General features: G+C 39.5%; 2 protein-coding genes across 2 annotated transcripts; one reads left to right on the forward strand and one right to left on the reverse strand.

Annotated features, from left to right (window-relative positions):
- Nucleotides 1–8831: 8831 nt before the first annotated feature.
- LOC121952184 (claudin-4-like) lies at nucleotides 8832–15181 on the reverse strand. The gene is made up of 2 exons (XM_042498710.1): nucleotides 14683–15181; nucleotides 8832–10455 (listed from the first exon to the last, which is right to left on the reverse strand). Exons 1-2 carry the CDS (start codon nucleotides 15179–15181, stop codon nucleotides 9803–9805), a joined length of 1152 nt encoding a protein of 383 aa, XP_042354644.1. The 3' UTR covers nucleotides 8832–9802.
- An 8730-nt stretch (nucleotides 15182–23911) lies between these two features.
- Nucleotides 23912–26935, forward strand: LOC121952164 (claudin-4-like). Its single transcript, XM_042498682.1, has 2 exons — nucleotides 23912–24575; nucleotides 26290–26935. The coding sequence occupies exons 1-2, from the start codon at nucleotides 24097–24099 to the stop codon at nucleotides 26933–26935; spliced, it is 1125 nt and encodes a 374-aa protein (XP_042354616.1). The 5' UTR covers nucleotides 23912–24096.
- Nucleotides 26936–27299: the final 364 nt, after the last annotated feature.

Here is a 27299-nt window from a genome sequence, read left to right on the forward strand (position 1 = left end):
TTGGCTGCGGTCGAAAAGTTCAAATAATTTTCTTTACTAACCACTTTTTCCTTAACCTCCAGAGAAAACGTCACGAGGTCGAGGGAGGTTGTGAAGGAGAATTCATAAGGACCTAGGAAAAGACGATCGCGGTGTTTAGAGAATCCGACTGTACTTCTCCTCGCCTCTGTGATGATGCGACGGCTAATGTTATTGACGTGATGACGTACTGTGATGAAACTACAATGTTCACATGATGGACTACAAAAAACACATCCTCACTGGATTGGTTTTTATGCAGCAAAAAGGTTTTTTTTTACGGTAATTGTTTTTTTTTTTTTTCCTTAAAAAAAAAAAAAATTGCTGCCTTCTTCAAGCCCTTTGTAATGTGGATCTTAAAAAGTGTGCCATAAACTCTGAGTATTAATATTGTGATCATGACTCTAATTATTGTTATTATCAATACTATGAATATTATCATCGTTATTATCTTAATCAGGCCTACTTCGCCCCGTGCCTACTCGTCACGTTGTTTAATGCCAGGATTAAAGCTTAAAAGAGGACAACCTGGTGAAAAATATTACATCATTACCAAAGTGGGAATTAGAATAAAGAGGAATATAGGCTGCCAGTCACACAAGTGAAATGTAACGTTGTGACACGAGATGGTTGCTCACACTCACCCTCCTTTCCCCTCATATTTCATGAATCCTTATACGACTTCAAAGCTCTGTTAGAGAACAGTTAATAGTAAATTTTAAATATGCAGAAAACATGATTAAAAAAAATAACAAGAGAATATAAGAAGCAATAACAAATTTTGATAACTATAGGCCTATAGCCTAAATTTAGGGCAAAGATCCGATTATAAGCCTGTGTATATAAAAACTTAATAAGCAGCACACAGCTCAGTAAACAGCTCCATGTTGATGTGAAGAGGTATTGGACCGCAGCCACTTGTGTTGAGCAGCTTGTCTATTTTAAAGCAGAAATACAAATTTGGCTTTGCCTGAGGGCCGCTTTTGTAAAATGACAGGTCGCCAGGGGACACTTAATAAACCAACATTAATATATTCATCAGTAAAAAATTAATAGACAAGGCAAATCCATTCTCAGGAGACCTTCACAGGTCTGGTGTCAACAGGGACGTTTCTAGAATTTGACGACATTCGAGACCCAGCCCAGCCCCCCCGAAACCTTTAGCATTAGCATAGGCTACATGATGTATGCTGTTGGTTCTAGGATGGAAATTATATGACACATACTGGTTTATAACACCGCAAACAGATACATCATTAGAGGCCCTTGCTGATATATCAAATATTGATTTATTTCCAAATAGGAATTTTTGTTTGCATGCTGGAATTTCTGACATATTTTGATGTAAAATTGGTTTTTAATGATGTACTGTTAACTGCACCTCCCCTCCCTCTGGGGTGCACAATGAATCGTTGTTGTTGTTTACCTTTCCAAAGATGAAATTGTTTCTGATGGTTAGAGCCGATGTCTGATAAATATTATTACTGGTGGCCTGTGTTCGGCAAATTGATATGTTTGATGAATTTAGGGTTTTTTTGTGAAGTCTGCTGATGGGTTCAACAAGAGATTACTGGTTATTTTATGTATTTTAAGTCTGTATCGAGCATCCAAAGCTTTATCTTGCTGTTTTGTTGTCATTGCTGTTGTTTGTTTAATGATTGTTCTGGGGTTTTTTTTCATACTGTATGTGTTGTTGTTGTTGTTTGTGGTTGTGATGGACTCTAACTGATATTGTTGTTGCTGATGTTATGTTTTATGTATTGTGTCCCCTATTGTTTATGAATATAAAAAAGATAATTTAAAAAATCCAGCCCCACACAGGTCTGGTGTATACAGGGGCGTTTCTAAAATTTTAGGATATTTGGGGCTCAGCCCAGCCCCCAAAACAATCCCCAGCAGTATAACCTATTTAGGATTTTAAAATGCTGTGTCTTTGATTTTTGTCCCCCCCCTCCCCCCCATTTTTGACAACATTACCCAAAACTTAAAACAAACACATTGACTTTTTTGATCCATTAGGTGGCGCCACAGTGGCACGATGTAGGCCTCTCACCCACACAACAAAATGATTTCCTTACTGCGCAGAATAAATAGAGCTGCTAACACAGTGAGAACAGCTGGTGAGACATTATCAGGTCATTCTTTGTCTTATAGAGGACAAACAAGTCTGTGTGGATCAAACCCTTGATTGTTTCGATGCGCGGATATCCCCCTTATCAGGCTTCTCTGGTTTTTGGAGAAATATAAATGTTTGGGACCATTGTGACATTGCATATTGTTTTTCCACTGCAAAACATACATGTTTAACGTGTTTTGTATGTTATTATTTTTGTTCTGTTTTCTTGTATTGTCCTTGTGTGTGGGGCTCCTGCCATAAACAGGAACATAAAAACAACCCATCAGTTGATGACGGGCTTAGAGAACCTGGCCTCCCTTGGTGGGACTCCAGACATTCATTGCTATGGGAGACATGTCTGTTGGGATAAAGCATGCTGGGAACTGTCACCATAGTAATGGCATGAGGCCGGGAAGAGGAAACAAGAACGACCCAACCAAGAGAAGAATAGGAAGATGGTGGCTGAGGAAGCATTTTTTATTCTATCCAACCTTGTGTCTCAACAGAGGTTCTTCTCAAACCAAATATTAAATGATGACAGCAAGATGTTTACTGAACTGAGTTTTTTCCTCCGTCTCAAGTGATGCAATTATTTGAAATGCTGCCTTTACTTCAAGATATTTCGAATGATATTGTATGAGCAGAATGCTGGAAAATTGCACCAAGATAGCAGATTCAGTGTTTATTCACACAGCAAAAAAAACCCAAAAAAACAACATTGTAAGATACAGACAATACACATCAAACTTAAAAAAAGAAATGGATGCCGGCGGAAAGATGAGGCTAATTGGTTTAAAAAATCTAAATAATAATCTGAAATGTTACAAACATTTGGTCAATAAATAAAACAAACAAGGATTAAAAGACTGTTTTGAATGTGGAACTAAATCTGTGTCAGTAAAGACCTAGGAGGTCAGTGACAGTTTTAAAGTTAAGGCTGTTTTTTCATTTGAGTTGGAAAATAAACAGATTTTGCTGACCTGGCAGCCCTGAGTAAATACTGTGGTTCAACGTCTTCACTGTGTAATGAAGCTGAGTGTCCAGACAGTAAACGTCAGCTTGTCTTCATGCTACACAGAGCATGTCCCTGTCTTTGTTCTCAGCCCGCTCTTTTCCAAGTGCCTGCAAATGCGCACAGCATGCAGTCATGAAGTCAGTGATGTTTTTTTTCTTTTAGTTTTAAACTATAAGAGAAACATCTGAAATGATGAAACATCTTATTCTATTAAGAGTATATGGAAAGTATTTTCTATGCTTGACCACTTAAAAATGAAGGATTAAAGTTTTTTTAATTCTAATTTGATTTATTAGGTCTTTATTGGACATGGGCAATATTCATTGATTAACTTAACAAAAAAAAAAGAACAAAAGGCTATTTTTCATCTCTTTACTGAGTCAGATGTTAAAATGGCACCCTAATAATAGAACAAAATGACATATCTAAATAAATCTACATCTATAACATAATATACCGTCCATGCACAAGACAGTATGGCATCACAAAGGCAAAGAAAAACATGCAAGAGAAGCAACAGAGAGGCATAACATGGGAACATTTATTTAATGACCAGTGTAGGCCTACCTATTTAATTTTATTGTTTATTTTTGCAGGGGATTACGCCCAGTTACAAGCAATTGCACCAGAGTTAGCTAGTTGCTCATCTGTATGTGTTTTCCCTGGAAAGCTAAAAAAAACAACAACAAACAAAAAAACCCAAACAAAAGCAAGTAGCTGACATGACCAAAAATAGGTCAATACATAAAAATCCATGAGTATAAAATTTGTATGATTGACAAGCTACGTTAACACAAAATGGATTATGACCCTTTAAATCATAATTCGGGTTTCAGTTGAAGATGGCTGCAAAACTGTCCAATCAACCAAAATGTTGTTTGCCTTCAGTGCCGTTGTGTATTAACTTACATCGTCCCACAAATGTTCAGAATCTTTTAGCTCAAAGTGAAGATTACAGAAGTTGAAAAAGTTGCTTAAAAATAATAGCACAACATTTAGCCTAAGCCTAACCCACAAGTTGTATCTAATTTAATGCAGAACAGGAATCAAATTTCTGCTTATTCACAAAACCAGCATTTTTCACTTCTGCTTCACAGATACTTCTGCTTTCACATGTGGACTGCAACAATTTCCCTGTCTGTCACCTCTATGAACCTTTGCCCCCCTTATATGTTTTCATTTATGAGGAATGTAGCAACAAATTACAAATCCATCCACATTTATAAGTGAAAGGCACTTTTTCTTTATATTCTTCGCCATTTTTGTAGTCACATTATTTGTATTTTGTCTTTAAAAAAGAAAAATATACAAAGAAAAGTCAGACACTTTCCTGGAAAGCTCTTTCTCAGGCAGGATTTGATACCAGTGAAATGATATTAAAACAGAGACGGGTATTTATCAGCAAGCATTTATTGTTTATTCTCCTCATGACATAAATGATGATACTAAAATATTTCTGTCCAATTAGTCGCTATTTTGGTCTTTCACAACAGCTCCAATTTATCTGAGTTTACAGATATAAATAGTTAGACGACTCATTAGGTCATAAAAGACAGCTCAAAGCTCCCTGATAAGAGCTGCAGGATTATCAGGATACTCTGTGAGAGAAGAGGAATGTTCTGATTTCAGGAAAAACACTCAGGAGTCAGAAAACAGGAGTCAGTGCACAACAGCCGCATCTTAAAGGTGAGGGGGGAAGGTATACTAGAGTCCATGTTGTCAACATCTTACAACTACCACCAACACTACAGCAGGGCATCACTGCAGAGACTTTCCAAACCATTTGTTATCTGTGGAGGCTTAGGTCATGTTTAGGTTTTTGGCTCTGGCGCTGGAATATAACTGATATCCAGTGAGTTCCTGTAAGGTGGAAACTCTAATTTAGAATTTTTTAAGGACTTACTGAAACTCCTCCTCCCAAACCACCAGAGATCCATATCTTCTTACACAGGCATGCACAACATAGAGGGTTTTTTCTAACACAAAAGTAATACGATATGTAACAGATGAATAGGTAGATTGTGTTTACTTTGCTCACTTTAATATCTTATTTATTCATTTAATGTTGTGCATGTTGTGTGGTAGTATTGCCTAATCACATCTAACCCGCAAAATGACCATTTCTATAGCAAATACTCACTGTGTGTTACCTTGAATTTGTAATTCCTCCACAGTGAACGAAGAATCCAAAAAAGGCAAACATTCTTCATGAATTGATGTAAACAGCAGCTAAACTTTATCAACGGCTTAATGTTATCAAACATCCGTTGAAGAATTTTCACACAACCAGTGCAGTATAATTCAAGTCTCCTTTATCCAGTTGTATGCGCAGTACTTCTCAAACAGATTTCGCTAACATTGCCATTAAAAACACATCAGCACAAACAGTCTAATGCAAGGACGAGGAGCGGGCCTGTTTGAACTCAGCACAGTTTTAGACTCTAATGTGTTAATGCAAATGCAGGTGTTTGTGAAGTACTGAGCATAACACTGGATAAAGGAGACTTGGATTATACCGCACAAGTTGTTGACTAAATGTTTGCCTTTTTTTGGATTCTTCATTCACTGAGGAGGCATGCGAGAAAAAAAAGAGTTTTCTTGAATTCAAAGTAACATGCAGTGAGAAATTGATGGTCATTTTGCAGGTAAGGTATTCTATAAGCTTTTTAATGGATGATTACATTTAAAATACAGCATATTTGTAGATACATGCCAAAAGAAAGTGTTTGCAACAGACAGCTCATCTGCTTTACACAACTTTACTGTCCATCAGTCAGTGAGGTTAAAAAATCTGTGATAACCTGAGCTCTGAGTCTCTATCAGGTGCTTGTTGGACTTTGCTGTTCTGTCATCATCTTGTTTGTGAGACATCTGCTACCTGTCAACCTCACGTGTTCCTGCTGGAAAGAGAAGTTGACATTCAAATGTTCTTACTTCGGATCCCAAAAGTACACTGGCCTTTATTCTCTTCTCATGGCATTGTTTTGACCTTTCCTTTGTCTCTCAACTCTAGTTCTCATTTTGTTCACTTCAGTTCAACATCAGCTAATAAACTTCACATTGAGAGTCTATCAATAATAATGTTTTAAGTGGTTTATTTCCTGATCTTTATTCATACTTAAACATTTTATTGAATAGATAAGCTCATTAAAGATACCCCGTAGTTTTTTTGTATTGCATACCGACATGGGCATGCAAGTAAAATGAATGACATGGTGAATTGAGCTAACTCATTAGTGGATTCAGTTAAGCAATATCAACGCAATGCCTGTGCGCATTGCATGTGGACGCATACACTACCACCCTGCCCCTCACCAGGGTATGATAACATGGCCTCCGGTTCTGTCTGACCGTGTTATCATCTGACGCTACCCCGTGTGTTGCATGTGGACGCAGAAGGTTGTACGCTGTACGCTGAAAGAACTGACAGAGCTGCACTATTTGACGAGTTTGGAATGAGAACGGTTTGAACCATAACACTGTGGGTACCGCTCAAGTGTAATTTCTGGACACTCACGAACGCCTTGTCAAGTTATGCATGCTACATTGTGTCTTTTCAAAATAATCTCCAGTTTTCACAGGCAATGTACATTTTCTGCCTGCTAAATGCATGCAGTATGTAGGTGTCAGGAACTGAAAACTAGTTAAAAACTTTGTTTTTAGGTCTATTCTCTTGGGTTTAGGCAACAAAAGCATGTGGTTGGGTTTAGAAAAAAAACATGAAATGAGCAAGACATGAGAGCAAATAGTTTATATGCTACACATACTAGTACACTACATTGTTATTAAATACCTCGATTGACTTTTGGTTTCACTAATGACTAGCAGGTTCCTAGGTTAAAGTCTTTATAATATAGCAGTTGCTCAAAGCATCAAAACATGCCACCACCAGGTCCGTCTCCTACCCTTTGATAAAGGGTGACTCTGTGCGTTGGTGTTTGACGCTAAGGGCCACTAACCAAGTGTTGGTATTTAAGGAATTTGGTTGGAATCGTCCAAAAAATCTTTAACATCTCATATTATTATAAAACTCGTTATTTCCATCTTTACTTTTTCAAACTACTCTGAAAAGTGCCCATCCCAGTTTCCCAAAGTGTTTTGTTTGACTAATAGTCCAACGGTTTTTAAACAATTAAAGAAAACAGAAAGAAGTAAAACCTTTATTAAAATAATGTTTGCAATTAATGCTTGATTAATGGCATAAACCAGTTATCACAGCTGATTTTAGATCATCTCATTGTTTCAGCACAACATTAATAACCTGCTATGATTTGTGGCTTTGTTGTGTTACGGAAACTATTTGCATCACTGTCTTCTCTATTATACACTTCTGCCAGCGTAATTGTTTTGTGTCAGCACACACTGATGAATACAGAGATAAAGCCTTTATCAGAGGAACTGAAAACTAAAACCTCATATTAAACACTGTCTGTGTAAATAAGGACCAACTACACTAGTCAAGACAAGAACACTGAAAGGACAATGACTGTATTTTTAATATCAAAAGGTCAACATATTTCTATGCTGAATTCCATTTGCTGATCCACCTCGTCATTGTCCTTTGAGATTACAGGTGTACAGCAGTGTGGCAGGGGTGTTACAAGGCTGATGAAGTACCTTTGGTTCTATTTTCTACAGATAAGGCTGTAAAATGATAAGTCAGTGGTTCAAACCCCTCATGGGACCCTGCAACACTTCTTGACTCAGTATCAGCATGGATAATATCGATATTGATACTGATTAGTCAGTCCAGTGTCTTTTAGCACGTTGTACTTTACCCAACAGATACACAACAACATGATGCTTTAATTAATTATTTGCAACATTTATTTATTATTTTAATTTAGAAATAATGTGCAAAAATTCATTGATATTATAGCGGTACATTAGAAGTGGAACAAGGAACTCATTTAGTAAAGAAACTATTAACGGTCACAGGGGTAGATTTTGGGAGAAATACAGGTGACCCGTCCGTCTCAATATTCAAGTGTTCAAGTGCTGAAAAGGTCTGTTTTCTTCTGTTCCTCTCCGTGTCTCTTGCCTTTAAGGCTGATTTAGTCCTTTTGCCTGTTTATATAGCTCACAGGCAAACATCCTTGGCAGGTGTGTGGCAGCCCAAAGAAGCCCACAGCACCTGCCACACCTTAGCGTTATTAAGCTCTGGCTAAACTGAGAGATGGATTTAACTCTATAACACTGGCAAAACAAAGACACCCAACTCCCAAAGCCAAACCCGACTTTCAGCTTTTTGAATTATTTGATTTAGACTGATCCTTGTTTGTTTTAGTAGCACATGCTTTGTGATGTGCCTGCTGCGATCTTATAGCACTCTACAAAGGGTTAAGCCATCTTTCTCGAGGAAAGAGGGAGACAAAAAAACCAACATCATTCTTTAAATGACTTTTATTAAAATGTTCAAACATCTGAAGTTCCAGCACTACTGTAAAACATCTGACAAAGCATTTTATGTCATAAATCAGCTCTTTTAACAATGTTTGAGTAACAATAAAGTAACAAAGTTTTTAACACAAAATCTATCTAAAATATTTAAAGGAGATGAAGATGAATTTGTAAGATTTTTCATTTGACCACACAAAACACATCCTGCTGATGTGGAAACAAACATCCTACAACAGCCTGTTCCCTCAGGCTGTGTTTTACACACACACACACACACACACACACACACACACACACACACACACACACACACACACACTCTAAAGAGGTCCTTAATTTTTTTTTTTTTGTTTGACCCACAGAGGATAGTACAGACTGTTGCTTGACAGAAATAAAAGATACAAAAAATAAAAAATAAAAACACAATACAAATCTATCTGAAACATAGACACACAATAGAGTTTATAGTACAAATACAATTTATTACAGAAATATAAAATAAACTCACACATATGGACACATAAAAATGTTTGCGTGGCAACTGAAACAGTCTTTTCTATGACCTCAAACAGTGAAACTGTGAGAAAGAAGTTGTTTTTACCTGGGGTCGTATCATGGAGCCATCTTTAGTTTCAGTCTCGGCAGAAACTCTCCTAGGCAAATATTACATGCAAAACACACACACACACACACACACACACACACGCAAAACCAAATCCATGTAAAATGAGAGCTGGCTTTTCCTTGTCATTGTCAGTGACACACAGCATTTTAACTGAAAGCTTCAGTGAAACACGACACCAGCAGTCCAACAGCTAATGATAGAGCCACACACACACACACACACACATGCACACACACAAGAGGCAGGTGTTTTTTAGATTCAAATAATGCTACAGACGTTAGGGTATAAATACAAAAAGGTCTCAAAGAGACGTGGTTTGACATTTCAAAATTTATGTTTTTCTTAAAAACAGGCTCTAATGTTCATATAATGGAAATAGGAGCATCTTTAAAAACGCACCTGCTGGATTACAGCAGAGCAAGGACCTTTAAATGACATAATAATGAACATGTCAGCCAAAAGCAAAACAGAAAAGTCAATATTTGTACACACATCTTCATCTCGGAGTCTTGTTGTGGGGTTCACCCTGTGGTTTCAGACAGCAAAATACAACACAGACACACAAAAACACTCATGTGCAACAGACATTTCCATTGTACCCTATTTTCCAAATGTCGGACACTTCTGTTCAGACATAGTCTTTCCTGTCGTATCCTCCGCCTGCACTGGTGCTGCGTGGGGCGGAGTAGGCCATCCGGGGCGGCTTGTACTTCTGCTCTTTCGGCGGGCAGCTGGTGCACAGCATCGCCCCACCAATCAGGAGCAGGGCCGCCGCTGCCCAGCCGATGTAGAGCGATGCCCCCAGCTCCCTCCTCTGCCCGCTGGTAAGAAGGGGATTGTAGAAATCACGGATGACGACGCTGGCTGTCCAAGAGACGGGGATGAGAACCAAAAGGCCACCAAGGATGAAGAAGATTCCAGCGATGATCATCACTTTGGCTTTGGACGCCTCGTCGTCAATGCAGTTGGTACACTTGGCACCGACGATGGAGATCATGACTCCCAGTACCCCAAGAATGATGGCGATGATCATCATCGCTCTGGAGGCTTGCAGCTCCTGAGGCAAGGCCAGCAACGAGTCGTATACCTTGCACTGCATCTGGCCGGTGCTCTGGGTGACACAGTTCATCCATAAACCTTCCCAGATGGTCTGAGCAGTTACAATGTTGGCTCCGATGAAGGCCGACACCCTCCACATCGGCAGGGCGCATGTTACAATTGCAATAATAAAACCAATGACTCCAAGGGCAATGCCCACGATCTCCATGCCCATCGACATGGCTGACCCTTTGTGTAATGACAAGAGCAAGCCTTTCAGATCGCAGTAAAGATCTTCCTCTGCTGTTCAGGCGTTCTTGAAAAGTGTGACCACCTGAAAGAGGGTGTGATGTCGCTATGAGATGCTGCCACGGAAACATGTGGTCCTTTATACCTCAGGGGAGCGAGGAGGAGTCCCCTGGTGATGATGTCAACAGGAGGCTGTCTTCACTAAAACACCACCTGTGCACATATAGTGGAGGAGGGGAGCTGGAGGCACCGCGGGTGAGGAGGGATGTGATGGCGGGAGGGTGTGGCTGTGGTTGGTGGGGGTTGGTCACTGGTAAAATGGTTGTTTTCTTGAGAAAAGGGAAGTTTTGTTAAAAACAGTCAAAAAACAACAAGCATAGTTCGTTAAATCTAAATACTGACTTACATACATACAGCATTTAACTACGATGGAGAGCAGAGAGGGAGCTTCAGCCTCAGGATACTTAGAGAGCTTGTTGTGAGTAAGCATGGAAACGTAAACACACACACACACACACACACACACACACACACACACACACACACACACACACACACACACACAGATGCAAACACACTCTCGGGCTATAAGCAGGCTCTGATACTGTTGATCTATTGTTGCTTCCTGGTTCCAGTTGTGTGAGTTTCTCAAACAGTCAAGATTCGGTGTTAGGAAAACAATCCTAAAAAGCTCAGCTGGAAACCGGAATAACTGCACCCAGAGCAAATATGAGCAGGGAGAAAACATAATAGGCCAATTCTCAGACACCTTTAGCATACAGACAGCATGATCTTCTCAGTATCGGTTAGACGCTGACCAAACATTTCCTGGAGACACATGTGGTTTAGAGTACTGTATAAAAGCAAAAAAAAAAAAAAAAAAAAAAAAATACTGTTGCTGTTTTTTTTAACCCCATGTTGAAATTGTCAAGCAAGCGTTTTGTGTGTTCTAAAAAGTTTAAATAAAAAATAACATTGATTTTAGTAATGATAAAAGTGCCGTTACACTTTCAGGCACCTTGTCATTTACTGTAAATAGGTGAAATGTGTGTGACGATACCAGACTGACATTGTTGGTAATGCTGTGGAAACACTGAGCAACTTTCACAGGAATGAACGTGTGTAAATGTCTCTTTAAACATTTATTGTTTGCCTCTTCAAGGACATTAATAGCAAACAGCACCACTTTTATTTTAATGTGGGATGTTCTTTGATCACAGTCATATTTTTGAGGTGGCAATCTGGATTATTTGCAAGGGCCCATTTTAAAGATTATTTTGGGGAATTAGTAGGAAAGCGATAGCATTAAAGGAGGAGAGAGATAGGATGATATGCAGCAAAGAGCCGACAGCAGAATCGAACCCGCTGCTGTTATGTTAAGGACATAGCCTTTGTACATGGGGTGCCTGCAATACCGGTTGAGCTAACGGGCGCCCAAAAACAGGGCAACTTTAATCTTTTTTTTCAACAAATCACTCACCCACAAACCAAAATCTCAAAGATCTACAGTCTGATTCAATGTTTTAGTCAAACACACACACACACACACACACACACACACGTTACAAAAAACTGTCCTCACATTCGGAGTGTGGAGCCCAAAATAATTTTCACAGAGATATAAACACATAAACAAACCCTTAAGGCTGAACGGGGGGCCTGTTTGTCCTTCCATCGTGTTTATGTAACAACGTCAACTGACGCATCACTACTGAGATAACAGTGATAACCTGTAGCCTACCTGTATCAGCACACCTGTGTCCACCAGCTGCTTGTGTTGCTAAAACAAAAGGTGCATGCGTCCCTTGTCATGTTAAACCATTTTAATTACTATCACAGTGGCTAAAACTAAGACACACTCATTAGCCTCTTAATTATAATATAGGAGATGTAAAGTAATCCAGTACGTTTCTCAAATATCCTAACATTCTATTACTTTAGTATACTACATTTTAGAGGGGTATTTTTAAAGGATTCAGACAGTTACTATAATGGAATCGAATTATAAATGATTATATTATTATAGGTCAAGATAAGACTTTATTGATCCCCCATTCACAAGTTGCAGTTTATAAAGTAATTAAAAATATCCCCACCTTCACCAGCTGCAATATTTATGGGATGTACAAATTAATTCATCAATAATTAATCCAATAAATAATAAATAAATGGAGCGTTCTGTTTGATGAGTAGGCCTACTTTCGCTTTAGTACTTACATTTTAATGCTAATGGTTATGTATTATTTAGTAGAAATTTTATTTTGCTTTATTTGTAACAGAGTAACTGTGATTTGCTATTTTTCACTGAGCAAAAGTACTTATTCCTGGTACTTATTCCTTAGTACTGGGTGTTACTGTTAGTATATTCACAGAGGAGTTTCAAAAAGAGGTTTGTTCAATGTTGCTCAGATGAGCAGAAATGTAGGTCATGCGTAGTTATGCTGCTGATGCAAAGTTGCTCTGCTACCTGAGCACACCTGCCAGAACACAGAGGGATAATTTGACTATTCAAAAATGGGAAAAGCTTTTATCTGTGGTTCAGACACTAAACAGAGGGGCCTGCCCTTACCGTCACATCAGAAACCTAATCGAAAATCATCTGTCAAACGCAACTCTGACATATGTTGGGAAGTTGTCACAACACTTTTTCAATGCTGGATTTGTTAAAGAAAAAACCCAAGAAGGTAAAAACAAACAAAAACAAAAATCTGTCATGCAACCTCTTTCAACATTAAGAATTGAATGAATTAGGGTGAAACATGAAAAGTTAAGCCTGCATAATGTGCCATGGTAAAAAAAAAAATGTATTCCTATATTACTTAAGTTATTTTAATCATTTCAGTAGATCTCAAAACAAAACATTTGCATTCATAAAGTAAACTCTCATTATTGCCAAACACATACAATATTAATACAACAAAAGCCTTGTTATATAAAAGCAGAAAAAGTAGAAACTCAGCCTCGTAAAGCACTGCATGTAAAATGGGATAGAGATAGGAAATCACTAACGTATCACCCAACTAATGTTCATTTTACATAACTTATTCTTACAGTTCTCTCTGCCATGTTGACCTTGCTTTGAGCGCCATTTTGCTTGACTGACTAATGTTTCACATCTGTGACTGCATCTGCATTTTGTGATAATAGCAAGAAAAATATCACTTGGCACACAACAAAAAAGTCATTTTGCTTTACAATAGTACTATATGTACACACTGATCAGTAGAATGAGGAACACAACACAACATGTTAAAAGCACAAATAATAAATATATATAGGATAAAGTCTCCTCATTGAACTGACCACATAGACCAAATGCTCTACTAAATTTTCTAACTACTCTATATCTGGCCACTTCCTCTTAAACTTGCTTAAGACCAATGCTAATTGTAAACATTACCATCAAATATCTGTATAGAGCTTCCTCATCAAAAAAAATATCAAAAAAACTGTCTTTATTTTTACACTTATTTATGTTCGGAAATATATACGAACTAGTTTGGCCCTTTTGTGGTGATCTGTTCCACTTCACCCTCTGAAACCCGAGCAAATTGGTTTGATTTCTCTCAAAAACACAGGTAGAAGGCAGAAGCCTGTTCCCAAAAAAGTGCTGAATTTTCTAATTTAAAAAAAAAGTTGTTTTTTCTCTACCATAATTTAAATATAAAATTATTAAAACTTATTCATAAAATATTAATATACTTTTGTGGATATTTTTACCTAGTTTCTTTTTAATATATATATTTTTTCCTCTGCCCTCCTTTTTCCCAACTAATTTTGAGGTAATTTCCTTGTCAACTTTTACTTATTTCTTGAAATTTGTGGGACATTTACCACCAAGTTGGTCATTGCCTTTTCCCATGTTTGTTTGTTTTTTTTACCTCCAAAAATCAAGCCCACTTTCCCTTAGTTTCAAGGGTTTAAAAATGTAATCATTATTAAGCTACATTTTTGTACATGTTTCCTTACAACGTACACGTAAGCAGGATAAAAGTGAAAACAGCATGTCACTACTTCTCCTGCTCCCCCCTCAGTCCTGTCCTCTTCCTCAAACGTAGTCCCTCCTGTTGTAGGAGCTCGGAGCGTTTGACCTCGGCGCGGCGGAGTATGCCACACGACTCTGGGGGTGCACGCTGTACCTCAGTGGTTTCTCTTCCCTGGGAGGGCAACTGCAGCAGAGGATGGACCCTCCAATTAGCAGCAGGGCCGCAGCGGCCCAGCCAAGATACAGCGCCGCCCCGATCTCCATCTTCTGACCAGAGGGGATGACTGGACTGTAGAACTCAACCACGATGGTGTGCGCCGACCAGGAAACGGGCACCAGCTGGGTCAGTGCTGCTGTGACGAACGAGCCGCCTGAGGCGACCATCACCCTGGCTTTAACCACTTCATCCTCGATGCAGTTGGTGCACTTTGCTCCCGCTACAGAGATGAGGAGAGCCACCACGCCAATGATGATGGAGACGACGGTGAGCGCCCTGGCGGCCTGCAGGTCCTGAGGCAAGGCTAGCATGGAGTCGTAGACCTTACACTGCATCTGCCCCGTGCTCTGGAACACACAGTTCATCCACAGGCCCTCCCAGTACACCTGAGCTGTGACAATGTTGGACCCAATGAATGCAGTGACCCTCCACATCGGCAAAGCACAGCTGGTCACACTCAGCACCAAGCCGAGCACTGACAGAATGACGCCAACTAATTCAAGTCCAAAAGACGCCATCGTTCACTCAGAGAGGCGTACGCTCTTTACATCAAAAGCTCCTTTATTTGTCCTTTCTCTCCTCTTGGTTCCTCTTTTATAGAACTTTCTCTTTCTCACCGTTTTCTTTGCTTCCCTTTCCCCTTTTTTACTGTCCAGCAAATGTCTACAGGCCTTCTTGTTTTTGCCCTCACAGCTCCTCTTTGTGGACTCTTCTTTCCACCAGGTACGCCTCCTCTTCAAGCCGTAGCTCCTGCACCAGCTGCTGAATCCAGAAGTGACGATTTGTCACAGTGTGTTTCCTCCCCTCTGCTGCGTGTACGTGTCTGCTCAGATGTTACTTTCCTGTGTTCTGCTGCTCTTAAGGAGTTGATGACCCTTATCCATGTATCGTTTTATTACTAAGTGGTCAGGCCCTCCTGAAAGGTGACATCACTCGTCAGTCCAAGCCAATCAGGCAAGTCCTGGGCATTGGCCTCGTTTACCACCTGGGCGTGTTGGTGCTCGTTTGTGTGCTTTTTCAAATGAAGAGTAGTTTTATGGGTTAACCTTTTGCCCATGGTAGCGCTGGGTGTGTCTGCTTTATTGCTGTCAGGAGGTAATGAGTGGCCAGGCAGAGCTTGTTATGTGGTTGATAGGTGACCACACAAGACTGTAACGGATTTACAAACACGTATTGGATGTGTGTGTGTGTGTGTATATGTGTGTGTGTATGTTTGCATAGAGTTGGATTGTGTTTGACAGAAACTGGGGGAAGAGAAAATGAGAACTATAATATTTTAGCTTTCTCAATCTGCTTTCTTTCTTTAAATATTTGTTGTGATGTGTCACGTTTTTTATTGCCTCGACAAAAACATAATGTGGCCATTTTTATGTTACTTTTTATGACATATACCATTCCCACTGGGTCACACAGTCTATGGGTGATTATACAATAAAATTCGAGTTAATGACAAACTGGAAATGCTGTGAATATATTTTATAGATTTGTGACTGCAGCTTCTGTGAACCTACCCTTTTCCAGCTTTAAAAAGTGGAGCAAACAAGTTCTTTGGTTTCATGTTTGGGAGGATTTATGATAGAAACTGCGGTGCAAACTAAAGCTTAAGCAAAAACAGTGTGATAAACACATAAAACTGAAACATGAGTCGAATGAAAAGACTAAAACCAACAATGTGTTAGTTGGTCTTTCTGTACCGTTTGATCTCTCCTCTTGTTTGTGACACACAGAGAGCCCATTTGTACATACTGAAAACATAAATATTTAAGAAAAGTCATGGATGAATGTGTTTTGTTTTGTTTTTTTAATACTTAATTTCTGCTGGGCAATGTTACTTCTAGCAGTGTATATTATAAAAGTGGAGCAAACTGAACGTACAATTTATCTACGAGGCAGACTGAGTGAGGTACAATTCCTGTTTATTATCAATATCACACTCTGACACACTTTTATCTTGAACAGTATATGTGTACTGTACATATTATCGCACTTCAATATTAATCAAACACGTCTACAATAGAATAGCTATCCCAGTAACCATAAGATAAAGCCCGATAAAAGGCTATTCATTGAGATTATCTGCGTGTTTAGGAAGGAAACAAATAATCTTCCAACAATTCAAATCATATCTGACTGTCAGCGCTATCAAACTCTTTGTTTACATGCTTAAACAAGAAATATTTGATGCCGTAGTCTCTGCTGGACAGCACTACTACAGTTTGTTCTCCAGCAAAGACTGTCTTGTGCAAAAGTGAGAAAGACAAACACAATTGTTATAGCAAACATTGTCTTTATGGCAGATGATATTTGAATCCAGGTGTCTGTCCCTAACCATGCTTTTAGAAACCAGGGTGCAAACAGCCAATGTTGCTATTTACAACCGGGTGTATAATCGCGGGAAAGGATTATACCGGTGTCAGGTTGAAACGCCGTCGGTAACAATGTAATATAAGGAACTGGAAAGTCCCTCTTAGTGGGGCTGGAGCAGTGGTGGGTTGATCCAACAAACCCCAAACTTTCACCCAGGAACCCACTGTTTGCTTCTTTTTTTCAAACCTACCCACATGCTTTTGTTGCACGGAGAAATTAACATAAAAAGGTGTTTTACCGATGTTGTAAGTTTATTAGGGATGGACCCAAATATTTGGCGATTCGGATATTCGTTAATTGGGTAGGTATCAATGAGCCTAATGAGTTTCTCATTAGGCTCAATATAGGCATTCTGATACTGTAAATGATGAATGTCATTTCAGTTTTGTAATCTTGTTGCTTCGCCTGTTACGCACACAGTGACCGGAATGATCATTTTACCCAACGATTACCCAGCAGAGTCAAGCCTTTTCGGTATCGGTGTGAAAAGCACCAGAGTGGAGTGCTTTCCTGCAGCACAGAGCAGGTGAATTTTAGTGTCTTCTATAATGAGGACACTTATAACAGACACACAGCTGAATTTAACAGACTAATTTAGAGCACTGGACAGATTGTTGTACTGATAACCGTCAGGGTTTTTCTTGACTTTATAAATTACTAAAAAGTGTCACAACCACTGTCAAACAGTTTGGAGGCACAGCAGGTTCTCTCCTTCTCTCTCTCTCCAGACACAGAAAACTGTCACAGTCCGCCCATTACGTAAAATTGACACGGCCTCCCCAGAACGTCATCAAGATACCTAGTGGGCCATACGTAGACGTGAAAGTCCACTGACCAAGCAGCAATATTTGAGAAGTTTGAATAAGAATGTTTCGACATTACTGGTACAAAAAAATTGTAAATCAACTCTGAATAATATCCATATCAGAATTATTTCTATCATCTGTTTTAGATTTTACATAATGAAACTTTAATGCCAGCTATACAAGTTTTAGCCATACGTGTTTGGTCTTTCCACATTTATAAATACTGTAACAGTTTCACATATATTTGTGTTGTTTAAGTTTCACTTGAAAGCTATATCTCTCACGAGTCAATGAATGAGTTTCAGTTCCCTGTTGATTTTTTCTGTGTGTCAATTTGTGAGTGTGAGCTCTTCCTCGTCTCCAGCTGCAGAGCAAATACACAAACGATCTATCATCATATACAACTGGGTGTGTGGAGAGGGTATTTCACAGGACACGCTGTATGAATAACAGGTTTATCTATTTGGTTAGCTGCCAAAGGAAATTCAGTCAATAGGTGCAGGGGTCAGCAACTCCTGCCAACACACTGATTATACTTTAGTAACCTAAATACAGAAGGGAAGACAGAAAGTTATTTTAAAAAATGCAGGAAGTAGGCTACTGATAATGTCCTACTGGAAGAGTTTTAAAAATCTGAAGTTAAAGTACAATACATGTAGACATACAAAAATATGTTATTGTTATTTTTTCATAACTTTACTTTTGATTCAGTGTTTCAGAGATAAACAGCTCATACTCTAGGAGAGTGACTTAAATGCGTTTTGGATCTGACCCACTAACCCTAACACTGGTATGGGATGAGTTTAGCTGCAAGTATGTGGTGTGTTGTTTAGCATAAATGTTAAATTAAAGAATTATTTCATTGTAAATATGGCTGACCTGATGGTAAAATGAAGCGGCAATCTCCTTGACTGAAAAATGAAGCCAACATGAAGTGCCAAAAACTTCAGTTCCCTAATGGCAGTGTGAAGCTGGCTCTAAAAGCATGTAGATCCTCATAGAAGCCCATGTTATAATGTCTGTAATTTACAATATACAATGTAACAGCAGAAATAAACATGTTTACAGACTGATACAAAAAACAGCGTTGGTCTCTAGCAACATTTATCATTAATGACAACAGCAGGGGTGGTTTTTTTTTTTAATTACTCACCTGTTCAAATGTTATTTAGGCTTAAAGATACACATACTTAAAGGTGTGGCCACTTTGACAGGCTGTCTGTGAGGTTTCAGTGCAGTCTAAGAGTCAGATCCACCCCAACACAACCCTTATCGTAATATGGTCATTCCTTGCTCCAAAAAACAAACTGCCAATAGCTGAATTTGAGGCTTCAAAACGGCAGTCCACGAATCAATAGGTAATGTCAGGGTAGCTATGTCCATTACTTTATACAGTCTGTGGGTAAAATTGGGGGGGGGCACAACTAACTAAGGGACAACAATTACAAGACAAATACAAGCTCTTTGTTACCTCAGTAATAATGTAACAATTACTGTCTATCTATTGCTGCTGCTGTACTTATTTATTTGGACTTTCACCTAGGAGACTAATGTTTGTGTCCTGTGTGAAACCAAAGGTCAAGGTGACAGAGATGGCAAGACGTACTGCATGTCAAATTACATATGTCACTTACTCGTTAACTTCAGAAAGTGAAGTTATAAAACAAATGTAGTTATTTTAACCAAAATTATGATGTTTTTTTTCCTCTGGGGATGAGAGCCCCGTTTTCTGTGAACATGGAAGTTTATTTCGAAAAAACAAAGCGTTGATGGAGCGGAAGCTGACACATCCAAACATTCAGTCGAGGGGTACGTAGAGCGTCATAGTTTGATGTGTAGGACCATTGACCATGCTGCTGTATTTGATTAGTTGAGAGTGAAAACATGCTGACAACAGAAACTAAAACTCCTTTTTTTAAGTGTATGAATGATAGCAAGTAAACATTCGAGAAAAGGTAGGGCTCATTTATGCTCAATTTAAGATATCTGTGTGCTGACACGAACAGACCCTTATTCCATATTCTGCGCTCATTTTTTCTGCATTCGTGAATGTTTTTTTAAGCTTATGAATAGTGGCGAAATGAAGCAGTGCTACCAGAGATTGTGTGGGCAGTGTAGTGTCGTAGTTAAATTCAGCTGTAGGAGACAACAAATACATTTTAAAAATGGGGGATCTAAAAGAATTGGCACTATAGTGAAACTAATTCTCTGTCCACGTCATGACGTATTTAATAATCTGTAAGGCTAGAATGCTGCCACCGTTAAAAGGTACATTATTAAGGAGGACCTCATAAACATGTTGCATACCGTATTTGAAGACCGTACAGTCAATACTAGTTTTATGTTGAATAGATTCACTGCATCAAATGAATATTTTCTCTGCCAAAATCTCAAGTTTATCTGTATTTATTTTTTTAAAATATCTCTCAACCAATCACAGCCTTTCATTTCAAACTGCTTGTTTCAAAGACAAACGGGGATTTTCGCCATCAGCCCTCACAAGGTCAATGGTCAGTGTCAGTACCGCTCTATAAACGGACCCTCAGTTACTTAGTAATAAGTCCTTTGAAAGAGGTATGGAGCCTTGGATTTAATGGCTGCTCAGAGATTTATGAACACATTGAAAACTGCCGTTAGAAGCTCTTTGATGACACACTGTCACAACCACACAGCTATCCTTCTGTCTCTGTGCGCACAGAAAACTCCAGAGTACATCAAACAAACCCAAGATGTATATTTCACTGGTGCATCAAAGCCATTATATAACTAAAAAAAGTACAACAAACAGCATGGAATAATTATATGAGATTAAGATATCAGTTTGGGTCCTCTTAAACCTCCAAGTGACTCTGTATGGGATATTTAGGTCAGATTATGGCACAGTACAGACACAGTGAAATGACAAACATTTCAAGAGTAGAAAGTGCTGCCTCCCTTTGGGCAGAGCAGTGAACAGCACACAGAAGGGCAAAACTTTAGAAAGTTCAGCACTTTCGTTTTCTGTCAGGGTTATAACATTTAAAAGTTTCAAAACCCCGACTGCCGTATATCATAGCACTTGCCCTTGCACTGACCCCTCTTTGTTGCCCTTCCCGACTCCCTCCACATCAATTTCACATAAATAGCTCTGTGATCTTCTTTGAACATGAAAACCTTGCATGTTCACTTTTACAATCGGCCTTCAGTCTGATTCAAAGAACACACACAGACCGAACATAACAGATTCTTGAGCTTCTCTCAAAGCTGACCTCAGCCTTTATTTCACGACCTCTTCAGCTTTCACTAACTTGTTTCAAATATTCTCTATTTGTTTTAAGAAAGTCATTCTAATTATTAAAGTAAGACAATGACTAAATGCATATTGAACTCTGTAATTTTCTAACCTCACAGTGTCATGAAATCATGGTGCTGCCTCAGATTTCTTGTGGGAGGAACCACCTGCATTAAATCAGTGGTCAAAGGCCTTGCATCTTGTGCATTTCCTTGGTAAACTGATTTCACTGGAAATATGTGACAAAGTGAGCCAGGAGTTTCACCCTCTGTTGAAATCAACAACAGCACTGAGGAATGCAGAAGGCCTGCTATAAAACTGAACACAACCTCAATGAAGCACCTAGATCTGCTTTTTACTCAGATACCCCTCTAAGACAAGACAGTGGACACACTTGAAATTTCGATTTGCAGTGGTGTTAGAAATGAAAAAATTTGTTAATGTCACAAAGAAAGTCATAAATAATATAAATTGCAATATCTTCCTGTAGGTATTTTGTTACTGTTAAATCAAGCAACATGTTGAATGTTTTCCCAGTTTCAAATACAGTTTCAGTTCCACGAAGTGCCAACCTCTGTCCTCAGGGCTGCAAATTTGGGTCAGTTTGTGTGTAATGATAATAATAATAATACTAATGAAAGACAGAAAGAATCATGAAAGTGCCAATGAATTGTGACTTCAGGGTTCAAAAACTAGCCAGATTTCCTCAGCATGATTATGATTTAATTTTAAAACAAGGCTACAAAACCTGAGCACAAATGTTGTCTCTTTATGTCTAATTTAGCATCCAACATTTTATTTATCACCCACAGTACAGTCACTGCGATCAACATCAAAATGTATCCCTTGAAACCTGAAAGAAAGGTCTATCAAAAATAAAAGACAAAGTTGAACTGAGGATACAGACACACACACACACACAATTATTCTCATTCTCTTTGATGAGATACATTATTAAGATGCATTAAATTGGTGAAAAAGGTCAGATCAAAAGGGATTCTCAAGACTGAGGTTAATATTTTGCGTGATACATGGAATCGTGCAGCCTTAACAAAAGGTAGCTTAAACAATCGATATTGAGCTTTGGACATGTCTTGACTGAAGCCTGGTGTAAATACACCCGCAGATTGGTATTGTAAATATCATATTGTCTGCCCAAGAGATCTCAAGACATGTTAAGTGGAAAAGTTAATTTAAGTTCACACTAAATACTTTCAAATTTAGCCTGTTGAAGCTGTTTGATAAAGACTACTGAGAAATAAATATGTGTGATCTTTATAACCTTGCTTAAATATCAAAGTTTAATGTGGCCTATGACTCTTGCACAGTACTGTAATTTGGCTGTACGTAACTGCTTCCTGTCTCACTGTCAAGGAGAAAGTAGCAGTTTTTCTGAGAGGGGTCTGGTACACAACGCCTCATGACAACGATAGGGGATTAATATGCATTATCCAGAACAGCAAAAAAAAAAAATCGTACGTTTGGGTCCTGCATATGTTTGCCATCAAGGTATCAATACATTTTTTAAATATTTGTTGTTTTAAACGTAGTTACGCCAACGGTGGCTAGTGTTAGCCTCTGAAGTTTTATGGTAGGATTTGCTTTTTTCTGTGGATAATATAAGCTAAATGTTGATATATGACTGTGTGTTCGGCTTTATTAAAGGTTTTTAGAAAGAGTGACACAAGGACATAGGTCTAAAATTGTCTTAATATGTTGACTATAAAGCTCAGGTAGATTATTTGTTTTAAAGAAGATCAAATATGGATTTGAAGTTTTTCTATTGTGCATGCCATTTGGTGCAACTTATACAGAAATGTATACTGAAATAAGCTGTTTACAGCTGAGAAAAACATTTTTGTTGACGTTAACTGAATTTAAAATAAAAACTAGAATAAAACAAAAATAAAAACAAAAACTCAACTTTTTACATTTGATTTAGGCTTGAAGTTATACATCAATAAGGGCACAGCAGCTTGAGTGACAGGCTTTCTGCCTTAAGTGTCCTCAGCTTCTTAGTCAGATCCACCCCTCGCCCTTATATGGTCACTTCCAGCTCCAAAAAAAAACAAGATGGCAACAGCAGAAAAGCTAAACTTGAGGCTTCTAAATGGCAGCCCACAAACCAATAGGCTGTGTCAAGGTAGCTACACTTGAAGTTTCAGTTCTGTAATTTCGCTGCTAGATAGCACTAAATCCAATAAAAAAGATTGTGGTCTTGATTAAATAATGAAAATGTCCAGACAGACGAGATATGTTTACTCAGTTTACATTAAATCATCATAATGCGGTGGAACCGACACAGTTGATTGAGGACATTCTTCACATTACGACTTCAGCAGCATGTCATCCATAGTTTGTGAAGGAGTAATGCAGGAAAATCGCTGAGCGCAAGACCATATTTGGTCCGTCTGAAGTTTTCGTCACAGGTACTGATATTCAAAACAGACTGAGTCACCTGTCATTCAGGACATTACTCCACCCTCCTGCTGCTTGAGGTGAAACTGAAAATGGGGAGGTGGTAATTAAGAGAGGGAATATGAACTGAATAAATGTTATTTCTTTATTTTTTCTTCAATAAGAATTTTACATTGTGCCAAAGTTGGGTGTTTTATTGTGCATGTGGTGCCACACGCAAAGCAGTTACAGGTCTCCTTCAGTTATACTTAATGAGACTGGATGGGTGGGGGAGGGTAAACAGGTTATGTGTTTGGGAGGTTTGGGGGAGTGGACCTGAAGAGGAAGCACTGATGACGGTTAGCTGTTTTTTCCTCCATCGCCCCTCCTCTCTCAGAGGGAGGAGATCATATGTACCTGTTCTTCTGAATCCTCTCCCATTCAGCAAACTCTCTTGACTAACAGAGCACTTGCCTCCATCACAGAGGAGGACAAACAACCCAAAGGCTTACGTCACTGCCACAGAGGAGCTACAGTCTGCAGAAAGGCCTTTCAAGTCAGGACTGAAAAGAGAACAAATAGGTTGTCCACAATGGTGTCCACTGGGCTACAAATTCTGGGCGCAGCTCTGGGAACCCTGGGCTGGATTGGTGCCATTATCGTGTGCGCCCTTCCCATGTGGAAGGTCACTGCCTTCATCGGCAGCAACATCGTGACCTCGCAGACTTCATGGGAAGGTATTTGGATGAGCTGCGTGGTTCAGAGCACAGGCCAGATGCAGTGCAAGGTTTACGACTCCATGCTGGCCCTCAGCCCTGACCTCCAGGCCGCCCGGGCCCTGACGATCGTCGCCATCGTGGTGGGCATCATGGCTATCCTGCTCTCTGTAGCTGGAGGGCAATGCACCAACTGTGTGGAGGATCCATCATCCAAGACCAAGGTGGGCATTGCAGCCGGAGTTCTGTTCATCATTGCTGGGATCCTCTGCGCCATCCCTGTCTGCTGGACGGCCCACACCATCATCCGAGACTTCTACAATCCGCTGATGGTCAACGCCCAGAAGAGAGAGCTGGGAGCTGCGCTCTACATCGGGTGGGGAGCAGCCGCCTTGATGCTGATCGGAGGTGGGATGCTTTGCTGCCACTGCCCCTCTAAGGATGAAGGCTCCTACACTGCAAAGTACAAAGCTGCCAGATCTGAGGCCTCAGCACCAGCGTCCGGAAAAGATTACGTCTAGAAGGCAGTAAAAAAGCGGTGTTTACCGGGACAGATGAACTGGTGCTTCTGGGTTATGATTGTTGATATTTTAGGTTGTTACTTGTGCAAAAAGTATTCCTGAGTTTCACTCCTCATGAGAGTGTTTAAGTGGAATAAACAGCAAGAAGGGAACCACACCCAAGGAGGAGTTTTAATTTTCATATGCATTCATTTGTATTTGTGCGATTGTTAATATGAGTATTAGTCATTTGCAAGTTTTTTCTGAGCGGTATGAATATTCTATAATTACAAAAGTTGAAATGCTGTATGTGGGTTGTTTTTATAAGCCATATGTATGTAATTCATGATGTGTCAGTTGAACTGTAAATAAATATTTTGTTTACAAATGAGAGATTACTTACTTTTTATTTTCACACACATTCACAGAGCAGCTGTGTTCGACTTCATCCAGTTGTTTTTAAAATGGAGCAAATCAATATATCATTCAAAATCTTTTATTGTTTTCCCTGTTTTAATGTTCTTTTTACACATTTAGTCATACATAAATGTCTTTTCACCACTGTGTTCAACCAAAATAAGTATCCTTTTTGAAACAGAACACCTTCACAGCATTTGAGAGGCACCTATTGTCTGACAGACTTGTAGATCAGGTTTAGGTGTGGCAGAAAAAGGAGGCGAGGTGGTTGGAAACTGGTCTTTGTTCAAACTGTGAGCCTATAGGCAACAGTGTTTGTACTTCATACAGACTCACAGGACCAATTTTTCATCTCTTCAGAGATTAAATATTAAAAATGCCAGGAAATATTCATATCACTTTGCTATGATCTTTAAAAGTCAACATTTCCTTTCTCTGTCAATCTATTTTGACCGATGTGATTAAAGTCCCTTAATTGAACATTCTAACCTAGAGTTAATAGTTCACACTGTATGTCTGAATAAACAAGCTCATTAACTTAAACTTTTAAAGTTTGCCTCCATGTGTGCTAGCTGTATATATGGAGGTGACAATGAACTGATTCTGATTCTTAATTGGATTACACAACTGTTGTTAACTTTTTCCACTTAATGGTCTGTTTTTAGTTGAACATGCTGACCCAAAATCTGAAATCTTGAGTTTGTGTTTGCTCAAGGCTGGATCTGTGTGGTGTGTGTGTGTGTGTGTGTGTGTGTGTGTGTGTGTGTGTGTGTGTGTGTGTGTGAGCACAGGTGGGATCTGGAGCCATTGTTCCCAGTCTCAAAGTCTTGCTTGAGGTAACAAAGCTTGTATGTGTGGGAACAATGAACAGAGAGAGGACAAGGTTTGTGGATATCAGATCTCGGCTTTCCCCTTTTGTGTGGGAGCACAGAAACTCCACCCTGAAAGTTTGAACCACAATGGGAAGCAGTTATCTTCTCACAGTGCGACCTCAGAGCATCAGAGCACAGCAAACACTTCCTCAAGCAGGTGTAAGAGTGGAGGAGTACATGAGAGCAGTAATAACCCCTGTTGAGTTTTAATCTTTTAGACGTGAAAGTTTCTTTAAAAGCAACCTCTTCCGGTGTAGAAGTTCAGTCCTGGCTGCGGTGGCTTTATCATGGCTTCTCAGGGCCTCCAGATCATGGGCGTGCTGCTGGCCTTCATTGGCTGGCTGGGCACCATCATCACCTGTGCTTTGCCCATGTGGAGAGTCACTGCTTTCGTTGGGGCGAACATTGTCACCGCCCAAGTGATCTGGGAAGGCCTGTGGATGAACTGTGTGGTCCAGAGCACAGGCCAGATGCAGTGTAAGGTGTATGACTCCATGCTGGCTCTACCTCAAGACCTGCAGGCTGCCAGGGCCATGGTGGTCGTCTCCGTGATCGTTGGGGTGTTTGGCATCCTCATGGCCGTGGTTGGAGGAAAGTGCACCAACTGCATGGAAGACGAAGTGGCCAAAGCCAAAGCCTGCATCGTGTCCGGAGTGATCTTCATAATAGCCGCCTTGTTGATCATGATCCCAGTATCGTGGTCGGCTCACGCGGTCATCAGGGATTTTTATAACCCCCTGGTAGTCGCGGCTCAGAGGAGAGAGCTGGGGTCTGCACTTTATATTGGTTGGGGCTCCGCTGGGCTGCTGCTGCTGGGAGGAGGCCTGCTCTGCAACAACTGCCCCCCAAAAGACGGCTCAAGACCCTACATGCCTGCCAAGTTTGCCCCTGTGAGAACCGTGTCTTCAAACGTGGACTATGTGTGAGTGTTTAGACTGCAGCAAGTAATGTCTCGACAATTTTCATATTTGTTAATGCTCTCACTGAAAGTGTCACAGAGGGATCTATTTCTCAAAAATGTTGATGCTAAGGCTGACACAAACAAGAACTTGGTCTATTGGGTTGGTTTGAAAATAATATACACTCGGACTTTGAAATACTTTAACCCAAGAAATAATGTGGAGCACTGAAGTGACAAAAGACAGCCCAGTAAAGTATTTTATCCAGTTGTTGTTTTTTTTTTGTTTCTGGAGGAAAGTTGTACCTACTAAAGATTGACATTTGCTGTCAATTGTCAGTTTTCACATGGAATTGTTTTTTTTTTGTTACAAATAGACATTGTCTTTATTG

Source organism: Plectropomus leopardus, chromosome 13, assembly GCF_008729295.1.
Source record: "Plectropomus leopardus isolate mb chromosome 13, YSFRI_Pleo_2.0, whole genome shotgun sequence".
Classification (NCBI taxonomy): Eukaryota; Metazoa; Chordata; class Actinopteri; order Perciformes; family Serranidae; genus Plectropomus; species Plectropomus leopardus.